We start from the raw sequence: 18374 nt of genomic DNA, 5'->3' as shown, positions 1-18374 counted from the left end.
CCAATCGTTGATGATATACGCCGTCTAGTCCATCTCTTCTTTCTCACCATCCCAGTACCGAGCACATCATCGCAACTCCTTGCTTTCACACTCTATGTGTCAGCATCAATCCCTGGCTCCGGCACAAAGTCGATCCCATATTCTTTCTTCTCCAGCCCGGCCAATACCTCCTTCCCATACTCGGTCAACTCAGGCTTCCCATTCGGCTCGGTGGGCGAAGTAAAGAACCTCGGCTTAAACTCGACATTCAGGTCTTTCCTCTTTGCAGCCTTGTCTCGCTGGGCCTGCTCCAAATCCTGTTTCATCCTTGTTGCGTCCGAGTAGCGCTTTTCGTTGATTGCGGTGGTAACCTCGGCCCAGAATGTGCGAGACTCATGCGGCAGTTGCTCGTGCGGCGGGGGGCAGGATTTGGGCACCGGGAACAAAGGCTGCAGGTCAATGAGGAGTTGCTTGTCAGAAGTTGGTTCGATATTAGGCGTCTCCTTGACTGCTGCGCTGTTCGGAATCGTATACACGATTTGTTCTTGCCAACATCCTTCAAGTTTCGCCAGGATGTCCTTCTCGGGCACGTCCTTAACCCGCGTATATTTGTCGTCAGATGGGTCATAGCGGAAAATAAGACCATGGACCCGGTTCTGCGCCTTGCCAAACCAGGATTCCTCCACATATGTAAGGAGACATTTTAGCCTCGTCTTGGGACAGGTTATAGAACATGTGTCCGCGACCGAGATGTACAGGGAGCCGCGAAGGAGGCCCCCTAAGGAAGCGGCCGGGTGGACGAGTTGGTATTCTTCATTGTCCCGCTGTGTAAGGGTAACGAAAATCCCCCTGTTGTAGACACCCGGAATCACACGAACAGATGTGCCTGTAAACTTGGCAGAGATTTGGTCGTAGCCTCGGGCAATGATGCCGCGAGAAGGGCACTCATACCAATATGCTGACACGGGCGGGTGGTGTGAGGTCTGTTCGGTGAGGAAGGATATTCGGACCGGCTCCTCGCTGGTGTTGCCATTGGCCTGCGGCTCGGTAGGATCGACAGAAGGCTGAGGCGGTGCTTTGGATGGATTAGATATAGGCGGCGCGTCGGAATTGACTTCCCAGTGACACTAGAAGGGAGAAATGGACCGTTAGATAGATATCACCATAGCAGAAGAGCCATTCTGGCTAAGAGATAGGAAGAAACTATCACAAGTGAAAACATACCCTGAAGAATTCTCCCAGCGTCGAATTATAGGGTTTGCAAGGCTTGCCTTTCACGTATTTCTGTGCATGTTCTTTTAGCCTCAGGCACAAGCAGACGGCGAAGATCCGTTCACTAACCAGATCTTTGGTGAACCAAAAGCGTAGGACTTCCAACATGCGACCAAGAGGCTCGTCTGATCTTCCTATACTGCGGGACTTTGTCAGCACGTTCACGAATGACAAAGGCCTCTCAAGCCACGCAGCCTTACCTGACAAAAGTCTCCGGCCTATCCAAGTAGTGCCAGTATTCTGTGTGCTGTCAACACTTCTGCTCCATCGTAGCGCCAGCTGCTTGCACATACCTAGGTTCGGTATAGGTTCTATCAACTGCGAAGGCAATGAAAAGCGAACATTTGCAATGTCTGATACACCGATAAACCTGGTGCATGCCCAGCGGAGTCAGCACAACATCCTCAACAGGCCGGGACACCCCATCGAAAGCTGGCGATATTTTGTTTGTAGCAATGACGTACTTTTTCAACAGGCCCAAGAATGTCCTTAGCTTTGAGCTATCATCTCGGAGATCGTTATCGGCAGGAACAGTTGTTCCCGTGGGAGTGGCGGACGGAGTAGGAGTAGGCGGTCTGGTGTTGGGATTAGAGGTCGCAGGTGTTGCAAAAGGTGTATTCGAGGTAGAGGTCATGATATGAGCCTTGGGGATCTTTTTCTGTCGCAGGCTCCGGCAAAGAAACTCGCGTGCCGCACTTTGACCGCCGGTGAGGTTCTGGGAGGGACTAGAGTTCAAGGAGCGACTGTCTTGTGGTGAAATGGATAAGAATGAGAGGTCAGGTTTTTGGAGGAGAGGACTCGAGGGCCTTTGTCTGGGAGGATAATGCCAACAAGATACTCGTATGGGTTGCAGGGGCGGTGGAAGTTGGGTGGCTGCGAAAAAACCATCCAATCCCAGGGAGGAGATGATAATCGTGGTATGGGAAACCCATGCGGGATGGACGAAACAGCTCAGCCTTGATGCTGTGCATGACGCGCACTTTGGACCCTGCGAGGGGACCCAAGTCTCTAAAGTTGTGGCCGTGGTGGCTCGATTTGCTGTGGCGGTGCCCACTTTATCGATAAGCCCCATAGTGCCATTAAAAGCTGCTGCGAGTCACAAGCTGAGGAGGCCGGGGGGGCAAGGAGGTACGGAGGCCAGCCTCGTCAGCCCGCCGTATGCTCGAGAGCTTGATTAAACCCCTCCCACAGTCAGGTCTAGCGCCAACCATCCCCGCTGACGATGGGGCTGCCATTAAGTATTACAGTGCGATGCATATGAGACCAAGTCAGATCAGTCAACTCGATATGTTTGCCTATCCCTTGCTGATGATTACCCATTCAAGCCGTCCCGCCGCGATGAATCCTGCCTTCATTTGGAGACCGTGAGTGTTTTTCCATCCAGGAAAGCCTTCAAGGCGAAGCAGATGCTCGCCAACAAAGCAACTCGAAACGCACCTCCAGATATACTCCCAGCTCCCAGCGTGAGCAAGTACCACACGACGCCTATCTTCCGATTGCCGTTTCGATCAAAGTCAGGCTTGAGAAGTCCCATCTTGTTGAACTGGGCCAATTTGCCAGTTCCAGCGAACGGGGGGTATCTCACAGCCAACAGACTTTCCATCCAGCTTGGCGTATAGGTGATTGATCGATGATGTGTAAAGCAGTCAAATGAAGCTTTGCCGCGGTACGCTCCAGTGCCCGAGTCGCCTACACCCCCGAATGGTAAGTTTGGTATGATGCCGTGAAAGAAGCCATCATTGACGCTGGCACCGCCAGAGCGTGTGCTTGCTAAAATTCTGTCAGTCTCTGACTTCGACCCAAAGGCATACACGCCCAATGGAGTCTCATGGAGCTCATTGGCAATACTGATTGCTTGATCCAAGTTGTCGACGGGTAAAATGGGGATAAGAGGTCCAAAAGATTCTTCCACTAGCAGCGAGTCCTTGGGATCTGTGACCTCGATCACAGTCGGCTCAATGAAGAGCTGGTCCGCATCCATGGTTCCGCCAATGACAATCCTGCCCGACGTATTGTCGAGCATCTTCTTGATGCGGTTGAACGAGTTGATGTTGACTATTCTGGAGTAGTCGGCGCTCTTCTTGGCTCCTTCCGGGAAGAATTCCTTCATAGCCGCCTTCAGCTCTGCAATCAGAGTCGGGACGACTTCTCTGTCCGCCAGAATGCAGTTCTGGCTGATACAAATCTGGCCTGCGTTCATGGTTTTGGACCACAGTAGGCGTCGAGCCACGAGGCGCATATCTGCCTTCTTGGTCACGATTGCGGGATTCCGTCCACCCAACTCTAGAGCAACTGGAGTCAAATTCTTTGCGGCAGCCTGGGCAATGATCTTGGCCGTGCGGGCAGAGCCAGTAAAGAAGATTTTGTCCCACTTCTGCTCCAGTAACGCTGAAGTCTCTGGGATAGCGCCTTGGACACAAGCGTAGCAGTCGGGATCGAGCGCTGTCTCGATGATTTTTTGCATGACTGCGGCACTGTTCGGTGATTGCTCCGAGGGTTTCAGAACAACAGTATTTCCTGCCGCAATGGCTCCTATCATGGGACCGAAGGACAAGTTTACGGGGAAGTTGAAAGCCCTGAATGAAATTTTAGTGCACGAACAATATACGAGACGGACAGAGACTACTTACCCAATCACGAGCACCACACCCAGGGGATCCTTTCGGATCTTCGGGTTGACCAGGCGATTTGAGAGGGCGATATCCGCTGGTTTCTCATCTTTCATCCATTTTTCTAGATTTTGGGTCGTGAAGACAATATCATTTTGGGTCCAATTGATCTCCCCAGTGAAGGCTTCGAAAGAGCCTTTACCCAAATCCCGTGCTAGCGCCTCCAGGAGCTCTTTCTCGTGGTCGGCGATGGCCCAGTAGAGTTTACGCAGCTGCTTGATTCGAAACTCGGCAGGGCGCGTCTTCTGAGAGTAGAATGTGTTCCGAAGTCGGGAGACGATCGAAGGAATCTGCTCAACAGGCGTGCTAGTGAACGATGGGAGTTTGACCGTCGTCATCCTGTTTTGATTCCACCAGTTGCCGTGAGATATCTCAGCTCGTCGTCAGTTGAGAAGACTTCAGCTAGGGTATCGTTGTCTTGATGACAAGAAGGATAGAATGTTCTTTGTCTTCAGGTTCAGTGAGCACTAGAAGGTGAGATATTTTGTTTGTAGCCAAGCAGTCCGACGATGCCTCGGTTCAGGCTTGAGTGATTCGTCAACAACTGCTGGCGCGGGCTTCAGGTCTGAGATGGCGGAGAATTGCTCGTCGATCTCGTCAGAATTGTATGCTCAACTTGCTCACTGGAAATGTCGCAGGGGCTGTATGGCCGCCCAGAAATCAGACAGAATACATGTCTGCAGTGACAAGGTCTCTATCCAAACCAGCGTGACCAGCTCTCCATTTTGCTTTCAGCAGCTGCGGGAGTAGCCCCCATGCTAACCGTAACGAGGCCTAGGCACCTACTAGGCCCAACGCGTGGTTCGTCGGGTCTCCAAGTCGTGACGCATCGCCATCATCTGCCTCGCCCAGGTAACCCCCCTGGCCCTCCCGCGGTGGTGATAGCCCCTCCTTTCTCTATACCGTGGTGCCGCGAACTTGTTGCAACTCTCCCCTCCGCAGTTTCAACAATCATCGTGCCTCATCTGCTGCGTCACAAGGTCTCGGTGGTTTTTTCCTCCTTCATCCCAACCTCATTTCATTGTTCATTCCCTGTTACTGGTTATCTTTCCTTCAAATCGCGGGCTTTCCGCTCTGTCCATCTTTTCTCCCAGATTCAAATGGCGACATGGCAGTGTTCTTCGATCTTGACGACGACGATTGCTCAACCAGCGATCGATCGCGCTTTGACACGGACAAGTCATCCCAGCAAAATCAGTTGAAACCTGCAACCAATGGAGGCACGGGTCGAGTGAGCCGCGTTTCTGGCGTTGATAGTGGACAAGTACCGTCAATAACAGCCAGCAAACTGGCTGCTGCAGTGACATGCTATCCGTAGGCGCAGACACGTACCCGCATGGACCCCCTCTACGTACTAACCTTCCGGATCTATTAGTATTGCTCTCTCCCTGTCCTCTCATCTGGATCTCAATGATCTGGACGCCCTCGCGTCCACCTGTCGAAGTGTCCACAACGGCCTGACACAGTATGCGCGTCAACTCAAGTCTGAGTCTCTGCGTTGCATCCATGACGGAAGACCAGTTCTAGCAGAAGCACTCCTGGCACAAAGAGAAAGAACACACACCGAAGAGTTCTATGGGAGTACTACCCTGGCACAACGTCCTGAAAACTCACACCATCCTGGGGGCCTCTATGCTTCGATGGGCGTTACAAGCAAGATCAGCTCTTGTGCTCGAGATTTGGTGGCCCCATGTCGTCGATGCGGAACAGTTGTATGCCGTAACTGTGCCGCCAAATCTCCCAGCACTGTGAGACTGAGGGACCGCTTTCGCCGCCTTTGCAAGACTTGTCTTGACGCCCCAATCGAAGCGCATCTGCAAGCCCTTAGCTCTGCTGACGATACCAGCGAAAGTCAATCAGTGTCCAGTGCGAGTTCGATGAGGTCCGAGCGGTCAGCTTCCAGCTCATCTACACCGGACACCTCTATAGGTCTGGAGAAAAACGAATTAGACACCTGCTCGCACCGGTCTTTTACTTCTTCAGCATTTCTTCGGGGTCCCTGCACCTGCGAGACTCGTGGGGTGTTTTTATGTGCACCATGTGGGCAGAGTCTGCGGGCAGCTGACACGACTTACAAAAGGGTGTGGACCTGGCGTTCTCGGTACTCGACGCACATTGGTGACGGGTTAGGAACAGGATTGGGATTGGGAAATCAAGCTCAAAAATGCGGCCGCGGAGAAGATTGCCTCGAGATGAGCGGGAAAGCTATATGTTGGGTGGAAATCGAGTGTTCTGAGGGCAAGGCGCATGACGCGTCCGATCCGGAGAGGAACAGTCTCAGCCGAGTTGGCACACCAGATTCGGCCTATGGCAGTAACAAGCCTGGGTATTTCCAGCAGGAGATCGAGGGCATAGGCGGAGTGGTCAAAAAGAAAGTAAAGAAGCGTGTCAAGGTAGGGGCTGGGGTTTGGGAGTGGGAAGACGAGAGAGAAAGTGGCAAATATCTGGAGAGGGAAGCCGAAGGGACGGCGCGCAGTTGGTGCGGTTGGTGCGGGCGGGTATGTCCCTCCGAGCAGGACAGGAATGAGTCTTGCATGGACTTGACCAGCATGGCAGTCTAGGTGTCCAGGGACAAGGTACTTAGAAGCCAGAGAAGAGCGGTGTGTTGGCAGAGGCATTGGCGACGCTTACCATAACCAGTCGTGGTAGCGGTACATGGCAACAGGGGTTTTCTGGCTACCAGCACACCGCATTCCGGAGAACAATGTACCAAAGTAGTAAAAAGTATCCTGTTACCTCTTCACAGTCTTGTGTCAAGGGACAAAATGCCCCGTACCGTGGGAGACAAGCAGGACGAGATACCAGATCCTCTCGGACGCAGATCTTAGACGGGTAGGACGGACGGGTAGCACTTTTGACTCCAAGTTCCATCGCAGTGGAGGGCGATCCTCACTAATTAGTGCTTTTAAGTGTCCCTGCAGGAACACGGCAAGACGGTCGGCCGGATGCAGCTGCAATGCGGATGGCGAAAGCTGGAGTGAGAGCGATTGGTTCGCCCCCAATCAGGGAAACGTGGGCGGCACAAAGAGGCTAAGCAAGCGATGGAGGGGAGAAGCTCCGTCTGGGGAACATCTTCTCGAGGACCGAGTGCAAAGTTATGGATATGGGGCCGCAGCCGCGTCCAGGGTGTGCAACAAGGCTGAGACCCTGACGAGGCAGATGGTGGACAGGATCAAGATGAAGATGACAGGTGAAAGTCAGCATGTCATAACTCGGCTAAGGGGGGCATGGGGGGATACGAGACATTGATGTTGACTTCTTAGCAAGTACGCAGACGAGGTCCTGCCTCCCTGGGGTAGGCATTGTCGATCTTGCGTGTGGCATGCCTAATGTCGTGCCCTGGTGGGACCGCCCACCAACAACACGCCACAGAATTTGGGGGTCGCTTTAATTAAGTTGATGATCGAGGCATGGATGGGCAGTGATGGGTTAGGCGTCACGTCACACTGCAGGTTTGTGGCCGTCTTTTTGGCGAGACACTGATCACCTCGTATGCACCTGACACGGACTCCGAGAGGCTCTTAGCATTCCGTCACGCCCGTCTCTAAAGTCTCCATCAATGATAACGGCGGCGGTTCGATATCCCATTTCTACGATCGCCCCTTGAAACCCCCACAAGCCCCTGGTCCAATCCTGCAATGCCTAACAAAAAGCAGATAGCACATTCGCAGCGTATTGGAGTCTGCAGTCTGTACCAAAAGCAATTCTTTGCGTCGATCGCCCGCTACGAATGAAAATTTTTCGAGGCAGCCCTCTCTAGGGAAATTCCCCATCGAGACCATTCTACCGAGTACTCCGAGACTCTGCCTGAGGTTTTGACTGGGTCCAAGAAAGAGGGAAAGAGACAAGAGAGAAAAAAAGGAGAATCTATCATCACCAAGCGAGGTGAAAAGTTCAGCCATAAAAATATAATTGGTTTCAATTGTTGTGTTCACATCTGTCCGCCTGACCTGCGACTGCCCACACACCCTGGACGCTGGTTGCTTTGACACACATTGGTGGCTGCTGCTGGTCCTGCTGGTCTTTGCTGCTAATTCTGCTTTGTTTCCTTTTCTCTTTGAGGTTCATCTCTCACGGGCAGGAACCAACAGCTGAGCGAACAAGACACAAAACAGCCCTCTCATCATCGTGCATTCACCGCTGTCGGCCACTGACCAACAACACAAATCCCTCATCTGCGTCTCCCTAGTCTCTCCTCTCACCTCCTTACATCTTCTCACCTCGTCCAGCTGACCCTTCCCTCGACATTCTCTTTATTCTTACACTGCTTTGCTGGTCGTGTGCTCGGAAGAAACTGACTCGGCACGGCCGAATTCATCGACCTAAAGCTGTACTCAAAGACCATCCTTAACCCCGGGCACCGCCACCAAACCGCCTACTGCCTACAACCCTGCAAGATCTGGAGATTTCAGCGGGTCCGAGCTTTGGACAGTCGACATCATCGTTGCCCGAAGCCTCCAATCTCCGTCCCCGTTCCTGACGTTGCAATACTGTTTCCTGCCCTGGGGGAACATCTGAATAATCACCCGTGTAAGAACACCGACAATCCGGTTGTCTTTTCCACACGTCCTCTTCACACGCACCCGCACAAAACTTAATTGTTTCTTGCACAATCTTTTTCTGCAAATCTCCTTACGCCCCCAAAATTCCAAAGAAGTTGGAAGGTTGCTGGTCATGAGCTTGCCAAATGCGGTGCACCATCATCGTCGACGGAGTTCATCTCTCGAGCGCCGAGACCCTTATTCCTCCCCTTCTGTTTACTATGACGAGGAAGCCGTGAGACGTCAACTCCTGGGCTCACGAAACAGAGCCGTCACTTCGGTCTGTCACCTCTACCCCCTTTTGTTCTGGCCCTTACTGACTCTTTGGTAGTACATCAAAACTACACGCGAAAACGCTCTCGAGGCCTTCAAAGGCAGTTATCCCGCTCGGAGGACAAGTCACGGTGCGTACATGTGCCCCCTTGATATTGTTCGTCGACGCAGAACAGAAGAAGGTGGCTGATACAAGGTTGTTGCAGATGAACATCACCAACAACACCAGGAGCTACTGGTGGATGTCGACCGCACTTTGGAGGACCTCTTGGAACGGGAAGACGTGGACAAAAATCAACAAATCACCATAGAAGACAACGGTCCCAAGGTAGGCCTATAGTACCCCTAGACATTTCCAGAGACTGACCCCCACGCAGCACATCAGCTTGGGCACATTGGCCTCTGCAGGTTACCGATCGGCCGAAGTTCGTGGAAACTATATGATCAGCAATCTCCTACAAGAGTTGACTTTGGCCAAAGATTTGGGCAAGAAGGTGGTCAAGATACACCGCTCTCGACTGAGTGAAAACCCCGTCGATCGCCTTTCGCGACGTATCAGGGACGAATTCTGGAACAACCTGACCCGTTGTCTGGACGCCGCCACAATCGAAAAAGCAGGTCGCGATCCCAAAGACTGGACTGCCGACCCGAGGCCTCGCATCTATATCCCATCCGGCTGCCCAGAGCAATTTGAATATTACACCCAAGTTGCCAGAGACCGTCCGGACATGCGGCTGGATGTCCGCTACCTGCCCGAAGGTCCCATCACTGCCGAATACGTGCGGGGCCTCAACAATGCACCTGGCATTCTAGCTCTAGCCATGAGAAAAGAGATGGTCAACGGGCAAGAGACACTCAAAGGGGAGCCATTTATCGTCCCGGGAGGGCGTTTCAATGAACTGTACGGATGGGATAGCTACATGGAGTCTCTGGGTCTGCTTGAGAACGGAAGGGTCGACCTGGCCAAGTCCATGGTCCTCAACTTTGCCTTTTGCATCAAGCACTATGGCAAGATTTTGAACGCCAACCGTTCCTACTACCTCACTCGATCGCAACCACCCTTCCTGACCGACATGGCGCTTAAAGTCTATGACAAGATCAAGCACGAACCGGGAGCCCTGGATTTCTTACGCTTGGCCATCCGAGCGGCCATCAAAGAATACTATAACGTGTGGATGTCTGCACCTCGTTACGACCCCGGAACTGGGTTGTCACGATACCGGCCCGATGGTCTTGGTGTACCACCAGAGACTGAGGCGTCTCACTTTGTGCACATTTTGACACCGTACGCCAAGAAACACGGTATGACGTTTTCCGAGTTTGTCGAGGCATATAACAGTGAAAAGGTGCACGAGCCTGAGCTGGATGAATACTTTTTGCATGACCGTGCCGTCCGCGAGTCTGGCCACGACACGTCGTACCGCTTGGAGGGTTGTGCTGCGAACTTGGCTACGATCGACCTGAACTCGCTGTTGTACAAGTACGAAATCGATATATCCTGGTGTATACGGCAATATTTCAAAGACCGCTTAAGCATACCCGCCGAATTCCAGACCGACGCCAACCGAAAAGAAGGATTCGAGACGTCGGCGACGTGGGACCGACGAGCACGGTTGCGCAAGGCCCGCATCGACAAGTACATGTGGAACGAAGCCAAGGGCATGTACTTTGACTACGACACGGTCCATAAAAAACGCACCACTTACGAGACAGCAACCACCTTCTGGGCGATGTGGGCAGGATGCGCATCTCCCAAACAAGCGGCTGCGCTAGTGCTGAACGCTCTACCCAAGTTCGATTGCTTCGGAGGGCTCGTGTCGGGTACTGAGGAGTCTCGCGGCGAAGTAGGTCTTGATCGACCAAATCGGCAGTGGGACTATCCGTACGGATGGGCTCCTCAGCAGATGCTAGCATGGGGAGGCTTCATCAAGTATGGTTATATCGAAGAAGCACAGCGACTGGCGTACAAGTGGCTGTACATGGTTACCAAGGCATTCGTCGACTTCAACGGGGTGGTGGTGGAGAAGTATAATGTTACTCGGGAGCTAGACCCACACAAGGTTGAGGCCGAGTATGGCAATCAAGGTGCCGACTTCAAGGGCGTGCCTCGGGAAGGGTGAGTATTGTGTCTGATTCTCTTTTTTGGTGGCCCCGCCTTCTCACTGACATTGTTTCAGATTCGGCTGGGTCAATGCCAGTTACGTGTATGGATTGTCCTTTATCCCGATGCACATGAAGCGCGCCCTCGGCACCCTCACACCATACGAGACCTTTGCGAAGGCGACAGAAATCAAACTTGGGGCGGTTGAGGATACTATTCAAGAAGGCTCTGACGAATCGAGGCAGGACTCGGCGGACGAGGCGGTTGTCAGTTCGAGCCTGGAATCGCTCTGAAGTGGCCGTAAGATCTCAGTCCCGATGTCACTGGGGGGTTGTTTTGTTTGTTTCGTCGCATATCTGGCAAGCGAGTTGGTGGATAACTTTCCCGATGCATCATCTATTCACGGAATAGACTTAGAGGGCATTATGCGCAAGAGACGAGATTGTTTGTTTTTAGCGAGCACGAGAACATCAGGCCTCGAGACTGCGGTCGGTGGCTCTTATTCCATCGGGTATCCTTTTGGCAGGGTGGTTATGGCGGGAGTTTTGCTTCAAGAGGCAGACATGGGAGGGTGAATAGACCCTGGGGGGGGTTTGTTGGTATACATAGTCTACGAATAGTTTGTCGCAGCTGCGGGAAAAGAGGTGCTACTCCTGTAGAGGACCTCACTGAGTTGCAAGAGTATGGGATGAACAGTTTACCAAGCGATATCGGCTAATAACAGTATAGACCATGTACCTCGTTGATTCTACCAAATTGCCGGGCTGTAGCAGACATATTTAAGGAGCCAATCGGTGTGATGCGCTTGACCCTTGACGAGGCTTCCGGGTATTTCTCGCGTAAGCGGCGTGCGGCAGGTGCGATGGATGGACTGGCAATTGCCGGGCGCTCACGTGAGAGCAGTCAAAGTCTCATGCCTCGTGATGGACAAAAGAAGCCGAGGCGCCATTGAGGGCCAGACTGCGTCATTAATTTTTTTGTCCCACCACAAACCAACGACCACAATGACCTCCTCTGCTTCCTCTTCTGCCTGCGCACACATCACCGCATACTACGAGTAAGGACAGCGACAATGGAGTGGCTGCCACCCAGCAAAGAGAATCATTCTTCCTCCAATCCGGGCACTCTGTCGACAAATGGCGGGTGAACGGAGTTTCTTGGTTTAACGTCATGGCCACATGCCAATCATTGACTTTCCCCCACAAAAAGCCGATCCTGCACCGACACCATCGACACCATCATCTCCCCACTAGACACTACATCCAGGTATCGACACGCTTCCTCCGCGCTCTTCCTGCATGTAGCCAATCTCTTTTCGTCCTGGCATCCGGCCGCAAGCGGCAAAGGCTTAGCCTGCCATGTCTGGACTCCAGGTTTTTTTTGCCTTCTGAATCATCGGGATCCATCCCCCATGGCCGAGAGGCAATGCGAGACGCTCGACGCTCGAACCACCTTCGAGCCTCGACCCCAAGCTTCCCTTGGGCCTGGCTTGAGCTTTTTTACTTAAGTTCTCCTGCGTCACCCTCCTTTGCTTCTCAATCTTCGACCTTCAGACCTTGGGTTCCTCTGTATTACACCTGTCCTCTCCACTCCGTATAGGTTTTTGGAGATCTGCATTGTCGTGGGAGTATCATTCATTCCGACCACTACTGCTACTGAAGCTTGTGAGAACTCTCTTTTATGACGTCTGCCCTTAAAAAGGTCATTGACACCTTCACAATGTCTTCCCTCGACCAAGAAGAGCAGCTTTACCTGCAAGATGTAGAGGCCGTCAAGAAGTGGTGGACTGACTCCCGCTGGCGCTACACACGACGACCATATACAGCCGAGCAGATTGTGCAGAAGCGAGGCACGCTCAAGATCCAGTATCCTAGCAATGACCTGTCAAAAAAGCTGTGGAAGATTGTTGAGCATCGTTTTGCGGTAGGCAATACAATTGAGATATCCAGGTAAACAGGAGCCACGACTAATATGACTGGTACAGACCAAGACCGCGTCCGCTACCTATGGCTGCCTCGAGCCCACGATGCTGACACAGATGAACAAATACCTGGATACCGTCTATGTGTCTGGCTGGCAGTCGTCCTCGACCGCCTCGTCCACCGACGAGCCTTCTCCCGATTTGGCTGACTACCCGATGAACACTGTGCCTAACAAGGTTCAGCACCTGTTCATGGCTCAGCTGTTCCACGACCGCAAGCAGAGAGAGGAGCGCCTTACCACTCCCAAAGACAAGCGAGGCCAGGTGGCCAACTTCGATTATCTCCGACCCATCATTGCCGACGCAGACACAGGCCACGGAGGTCTGACGGCTGTCATGAAGCTCACAAAGCTGTTTATCGAAAAAGGCGCTGCGGGCATTCACATTGAGGATCAAGCTCCAGGAACCAAAAAGTGCGGCCACATGGCTGGCAAAGTGCTCGTCCCCATTTCCGAACACATCAACCGTTTGGTGGCAATCCGCGCCCAGGCCGACATCATGGGTGTTGACTTGCTTGCCGTGGCTCGCACCGACTCAGAGGCAGCAACCCTGATTACCACGACCATCGACTACCGTGACCACCCTTTCATTCTTGGATCCACCAACGCCAATCTGCAGCCGCTCAACGATCTCATGGTTGCGGCCGAACAAGCCGGCAAGAACGGAGACGAACTCCAAGCCATCGAGGACAACTGGATCGCCCAAGCTGGCATCAAGTTGTTCGACGACGCCGTGATCGACGCCATCAATGCCGGCGTCCACGTGGATAAAGCAGCGCTCATCCAGAAATACAAGACCGCCTCCAAGGGTAAATCCAACAGCGAATGCCGTGCCATTGCCAAGGGCTTGACCGGTGTTGATATCTATTGGGACTGGGATGCCCCGCGAACCCGCGAAGGTTTCTACAGGTACCAAGGTGGCTGTGAATGTGCGGTGAACAGGGCGATCGCCTATGCGCCGTATGCGGACATGATCTGGATGGAGAGTAAGTTGCCAGATTATGCTCAGGCCAAGGAGTTTGCCGAGGGCGTGCACGCTGTGTGGCCAGAGCAGAAGTAAGTCACCCTGAAACTCTCGAGGTGAACATTTAGCTAACATGTTGCTAGACTCGCATACAACCTCTCTCCGTCCTTCAACTGGAAACGCGCCATGTCCTCGTCAGACCAAGAGACGTACATTCAGCGCCTCGCCGAACTTGGATACTGCTGGCAATTTATTACCTTGGCTGGCCTGCACTCGACCGCTCTCATTTCCGACACCTTTGCCAAAGCCTTTGCTAAGCGCGGCATGCGTGCGTACGGCGAACTCATCCAGGAGCCTGAAATGGAGAACAAGGTCGACGTGGTCACCCACCAGAAATGGAGCGGCGCCAACTATGTTGACAACATGCTCAAGATGGTCACTGGCGGAGTCAGCAGTACCAGTGCCATGGGCAAGGGCGTGACCGAGACGCAGTTCCATTGATCTTGTTGATTTTGACTTGCACATGCGTTTTTTTTTTACGTTCACTTCTCGAAAAGGACGAGATGTTTTGGGCATGTTTCATTAATAGATAGCCAGCGGCTATCTACCTATCTATCTATGTGATACCGAAGGAGACAAGAGAGACATGTTGGATCACGTTTGAGTGGATTGGACAGAGAGGGAGCCACAAAAGTGTCGAAATAAAAAGTCGAAGGCCTGGGTTCCTTTTTTTATTTACCTGACGACGAGCAACGATTGAAATAAGGAATGAGAGGAGAATTGACTCTTGCAAGTTCCTGTAACTAGTATATATATATATATATATATATATCCCCGCAGTATCTTGAACATCTGTTCCACCTGCCGACTTTGGCTGTTCGTGCTATTATTTCATACCATTCTGTTTACTTCAGGTAGTGAATGTGGTTGTACTTTGAGATCACGTGTCCTCACTTTCCCCCAGCTCTGCCGAGTGGCCCCCCAAAACTACTAAGAGAGGACGCCTGTGGTTGTGACTACGGTCGTGATCGTCATAGAGGTAGATGATGGTCGTGATATCGACGGCCAACCCCCCCCCTCTTTCTTTAGGACCCTGTCGCAGTCGCCCTCGCCGTGTCGATGCGGGACTTGATGCCAACCCAGTCCGGCAGGGCCCTCAACAGCGTCCCGACCCAGAACTTCTCCGGCACAAAGACACTCCCGCTCCGGCCGCGCAGGACGTGCCCGACCACCGGGGCAGCGACGTCGACGGGCTCGAGGACCTGTTGGCGCGAACGGGACAGCTGTGTCGCCCAGGTTCCCACGAGCGGGGTGCGAGCCCACATCGGGTGGACAATCGAGGCCTGGACGCAGTGGCCGCCCTGGGAGGCGTGGCGCGTGTGCAGCTCGGCGAGGAGCGTCTCGTGCAGGGCCAGGACGCCGGCCTTTGTCGCGCTGTAGTCGCCCAGGCTGGCGCAGCCGGTGTAGCTTGCCATCTGTATTTTATGTTCATGTATGTCAAGAGACCAGTTCTTTTCCCTTTTTTTCTTGAAGAGATAGGGGGTTTAGGGGGAGGGGCAGAAAAGGGGTTGGGAGTTGAGGGGTGAGGTTTGAGAGAGCGGGATATTTGGTATTTTGGTATTTGGTATATACATGCTGATAAGAGGATGTGATGGGGTGGTGTGAAGGGGAGTAAAAGGGGGGGAAAGGGGGAAAGCAGAGTAGACAAAACTCACACTGGCAATCGACACAACATGCCCCTTGCGCTGGGCCATCATCTTCGGCAACAGCAGGCGGATCAGCGTAAAGTGACTCAGCAGATTCACGCGGAAGATCTTCTCGAGCCAGGCCTCGTCCGTGTCGAGGATCGTGTGGGCGCGGGCGATCCCCGCGTTGTTGATGAGCACCGTCGGCGTGGTTCCCCGAGAGCAAATGAGTTCCACGGCATCGGTGATGGAGGACGGAGAGGTCAGGTCGGCCTGGTAGTAGGATAGGCGGGGGACTATATCACGAAAGGGGTTGTCGAGGGTCAGTAGGAGGTGGAGAGGGGGGGGGGGTATTGTTGACGTAGTTGGAAAGGTGCGGTCGTTATAGCTCTGCTCTGCCTGATCCAGAGCTACAATACCTTGGGAAGGGTGAGTTGGTTGGTGGGTTGGTAAATACTTACTATCCTTCAAGTCGTCCGGCAAATCCTGCACATCCAGCACGACAATGTTGGCCTGCGTCTGCGCGGCGAACATCTTGACCATCTCCCTCCCGAATCCGGAACACCCGCCCGTGATCAGGATGGTCTCTTTGCCCGGCGCCTGAAAATCCCACGCCTCACCCTGCTTGCGTATGTGCCAGTAATTCAGGGCCAAGCGGCTGAGGAACCGGTTCGCGTGCACAACCAGCCCGAGCACGAAGAGGAATTTCAGCGACCGGAGCGGCGGCGTCGCCCGAAGTTGGACACTGTTGGGAATCCCCCAGGGGAGTTGAAAGGGGAGAAGTGTCACGGACATAGTCGGTGGCGGCCAGGGCAGATTCTCGAGGACCGTCGTGTTGCGCTGGAGGTAGAAGAGTAGTGGCCCCGTGAGAAGGGGGTTCAAGAGTGTTTCGGCCATGGCGGTCCGGGGTGAAGGAATCGTGGAGAGAGTCGATTGGACTGCCATTCTCTCCTTTTTCTCGTCCTCCCTCTTAGGGGGTTGGTTTGAGTCGTGGTGATTGAGGCTCCGTCACTCTGCGGCGACCTGGAAACTCTCCCTTCTGGTCGGTATCTGCTTTGGTCGGGTCGGGCCCGGCTTTTGAAAACCCTTCTGGTTTCCCGATTGGTCCTGGCAAGAATACGTGCGTGGCAGGGTTGTCGGTGGCTGTTCAAGATGTTCTGGCCATGTTTTTGCTGGGGTCACGGACGTGGCTTCGGGGGACACACCTTAATGATAGACAGTTCCCAGTGGTTCGCTTAAGCTTTGGCGGTCGGGCAAGGCTTCCACTCAGATTCTGACTCGTTAGATGTCAGTCCCTCCGAGGGAGGGTTCCCGTCTAGTCTATCCGCGCTAGTCCTGATTAGGAGTTATATCCAGTGGAACGCCCAGTTGATCAACCCTCCCTTATTTCCCACCAGCCTGATCCCTAAGCTCCGTTGTATTTTTCTTCTACGTCGTGGAAAAATTACGACCGGGCGAAAGATTACGACCAGGGGACCCATGCACACATAGCTACCTACCTAGGTTAGGCAGACGCCTTGGTCCACCCTCCTTCCTTTTGGTTGTAGCGCAACTAAATGATCTGCAGGCCAAAAGTCGTTGTGAGGGACAGAAAGTGCCCAGGTGGTCGACTCTGTGGCCTTGGGCAGCACTCAAGGTAATACCTGGAACGAGTGATGCTTAATCAAAAGTTGTCCCTCCAAGCTTGACTCGAGTTCGAAAATGGCAATTCGAGACCTGTGCCAAGTGAGGGCTCGACCTCAGACGCAGAAGTATATAAGTAGTCCGATAGCACCCTTCCCCTCGTAAAAAGGCAGGGTAATTTTCTCTCCCAGAGGTGTTCCATCTTCGCTCTGTCTTGTGTACACGTATCTTCTGAAACCACTCCAACAATCGCTCGCAAATATGGATCCGAGTCCATCCTTCTCAACAGATGTTAGCGTCTTCCACACCAACGAACCAGAGTTGCCACTCCACAAGCCGTCTGGGAAGGGCCAGAAACGTCGACCAAGCTCCTCATGCCCAGATGAAGGTCCAACAGGTGTAAAGAGGCCAAAGCTATCACACACCGCCTTCACAGAAGCTGCCGAAAGGGCTGTTTCATCGTCAAGGGCAAGCACAACGGTCCACACTGGATGCGTCACACATGATTCCCCCAAAGACCCTCTGTTCGATAATGATACTGTCGATTACGTGACAGAAGATACTTCCCTGATGGCCGAAGGAGAGGTGGATCATCAACATATGCTTCCCCAGAATACCGGCTCAGCAGCGGGCACCGAGGATCTCAACCAAGATCTTGCCCAGATTGGAACCTTTGTGGACGAGGAGGCGTATGCTTGTATTTGACCCGCGCCTTTCTGCCAGATCCCGCTAACTGTACGTTGCAGGATCACCGAAGCTCTTCTCACAGCTCTAGAGGAAGTCCTGGATGATGTGGCATCTAGGTTGGAGGGGATATTGAGGGCTGCTGATGCGGTTCTCCCCGATCTTAGATCATCCGTCAATACCGGCGGACGTGGTGATATATGGCTCGGGTCCGCACCAATCTTTGAGGTGTCATGCTGCTTGAGGCCGCTGTCAGTATGCAGGAAATCTCGTGTTGTCTGTCGTTTCGGAGTTGTGAACTGTGGCGCCAAGGGCTCCAGAGGCCGACAAATCGACAAGAACCGATGGTCCGAGAGGTTAGCACAGATACTAGACACAATCCTAGTGAAATTTTCTGTTGAAACAGCGTATCATGCTTCTGAATTCTCAGTGACAGTTTAGCGCACGACACTGCCGTGCTTAGATCATGGATCAGAACCATCGACTCTCAATGTTATAGGGCCAGAACGGTACTGCTGTCTTCTGGCCTGTCCATGCGCACCAAACAACAGCATAATGAACACAGAGATCCAGAAACGAAACGTGGACCAACACTTGAGAATT

The 18374-nt window shown here is 53.1% G+C and overlaps 7 protein-coding genes across 7 annotated transcripts; 4 read left to right on the top strand and 3 right to left on the bottom strand.

The window, feature by feature from the left end:
- Positions 1–92: 92 nt before the first annotated feature.
- Positions 93–1885, bottom strand: Z517_11757 (uncharacterized protein; the record flags this gene model as incomplete). Its single annotated transcript, XM_013423340.1, has 6 exons — positions 93–1106; positions 1204–1263; positions 1321–1390; positions 1452–1491; positions 1545–1621; positions 1716–1885. The coding sequence occupies 6 exons, from the start codon at positions 1883–1885 to the stop codon at positions 93–95; spliced, it is 1431 nt and encodes a 476-aa protein (XP_013278794.1).
- Positions 1886–2602: 717 nt separating this feature from the next.
- Positions 2603–4258, bottom strand: Z517_11756 (uncharacterized protein; the record flags this gene model as incomplete). The annotated part of the gene is made up of 2 exons (XM_013423339.1): positions 2603–3827; positions 3882–4258. 2 exons carry the CDS (start codon positions 4256–4258, stop codon positions 2603–2605), a joined length of 1602 nt encoding a protein of 533 aa, XP_013278793.1.
- Positions 4259–5028: 770 nt separating this feature from the next.
- On the top strand, positions 5029–6481 carry Z517_11755 (uncharacterized protein; the record flags this gene model as incomplete). Its single annotated transcript, XM_013423338.1, has 2 exons — positions 5029–5234; positions 5296–6481. The coding sequence occupies 2 exons, from the start codon at positions 5029–5031 to the stop codon at positions 6479–6481; spliced, it is 1392 nt and encodes a 463-aa protein (XP_013278792.1).
- A 2113-nt stretch (positions 6482–8594) lies between these two features.
- Z517_11754 (uncharacterized protein) lies at positions 8595–11128 on the top strand (the record flags this gene model as incomplete). Its single annotated transcript, XM_013423337.1, has 5 exons — positions 8595–8741; positions 8793–8865; positions 8941–9062; positions 9112–10850; positions 10912–11128. The coding sequence occupies 5 exons, from the start codon at positions 8595–8597 to the stop codon at positions 11126–11128; spliced, it is 2298 nt and encodes a 765-aa protein (XP_013278791.1).
- A 1426-nt stretch (positions 11129–12554) lies between these two features.
- Positions 12555–14280, top strand: Z517_11753 (isocitrate lyase; the record flags this gene model as incomplete). Its single annotated transcript, XM_013423336.1, has 3 exons — positions 12555–12758; positions 12820–13871; positions 13923–14280. The coding sequence occupies 3 exons, from the start codon at positions 12555–12557 to the stop codon at positions 14278–14280; spliced, it is 1614 nt and encodes a 537-aa protein (XP_013278790.1).
- A 584-nt stretch (positions 14281–14864) lies between these two features.
- Positions 14865–16361, bottom strand: Z517_11752 (uncharacterized protein; the record flags this gene model as incomplete). Its single annotated transcript, XM_013423335.1, has 3 exons — positions 14865–15254; positions 15495–15760; positions 15926–16361. 3 exons carry the CDS (start codon positions 16359–16361, stop codon positions 14865–14867), a joined length of 1092 nt encoding a protein of 363 aa, XP_013278789.1.
- Positions 16362–17348: 987 nt separating this feature from the next.
- Positions 17349–18212, top strand: Z517_11751 (uncharacterized protein; the record flags this gene model as incomplete). Its single annotated transcript, XM_013423334.1, has 2 exons — positions 17349–17776; positions 17834–18212. The coding sequence occupies 2 exons, from the start codon at positions 17349–17351 to the stop codon at positions 18210–18212; spliced, it is 807 nt and encodes a 268-aa protein (XP_013278788.1).
- Between the last annotated feature and the right edge of the window lie 162 nt (positions 18213–18374).

This window comes from Fonsecaea pedrosoi (genome assembly GCF_000835455.1).
Source record: "Fonsecaea pedrosoi CBS 271.37 unplaced genomic scaffold supercont1.8, whole genome shotgun sequence".
Classification (NCBI taxonomy): Eukaryota; Fungi; Ascomycota; class Eurotiomycetes; order Chaetothyriales; family Herpotrichiellaceae; genus Fonsecaea; species Fonsecaea pedrosoi.
This window is presented reverse-complemented; position numbering and strand designations above follow the sequence as displayed.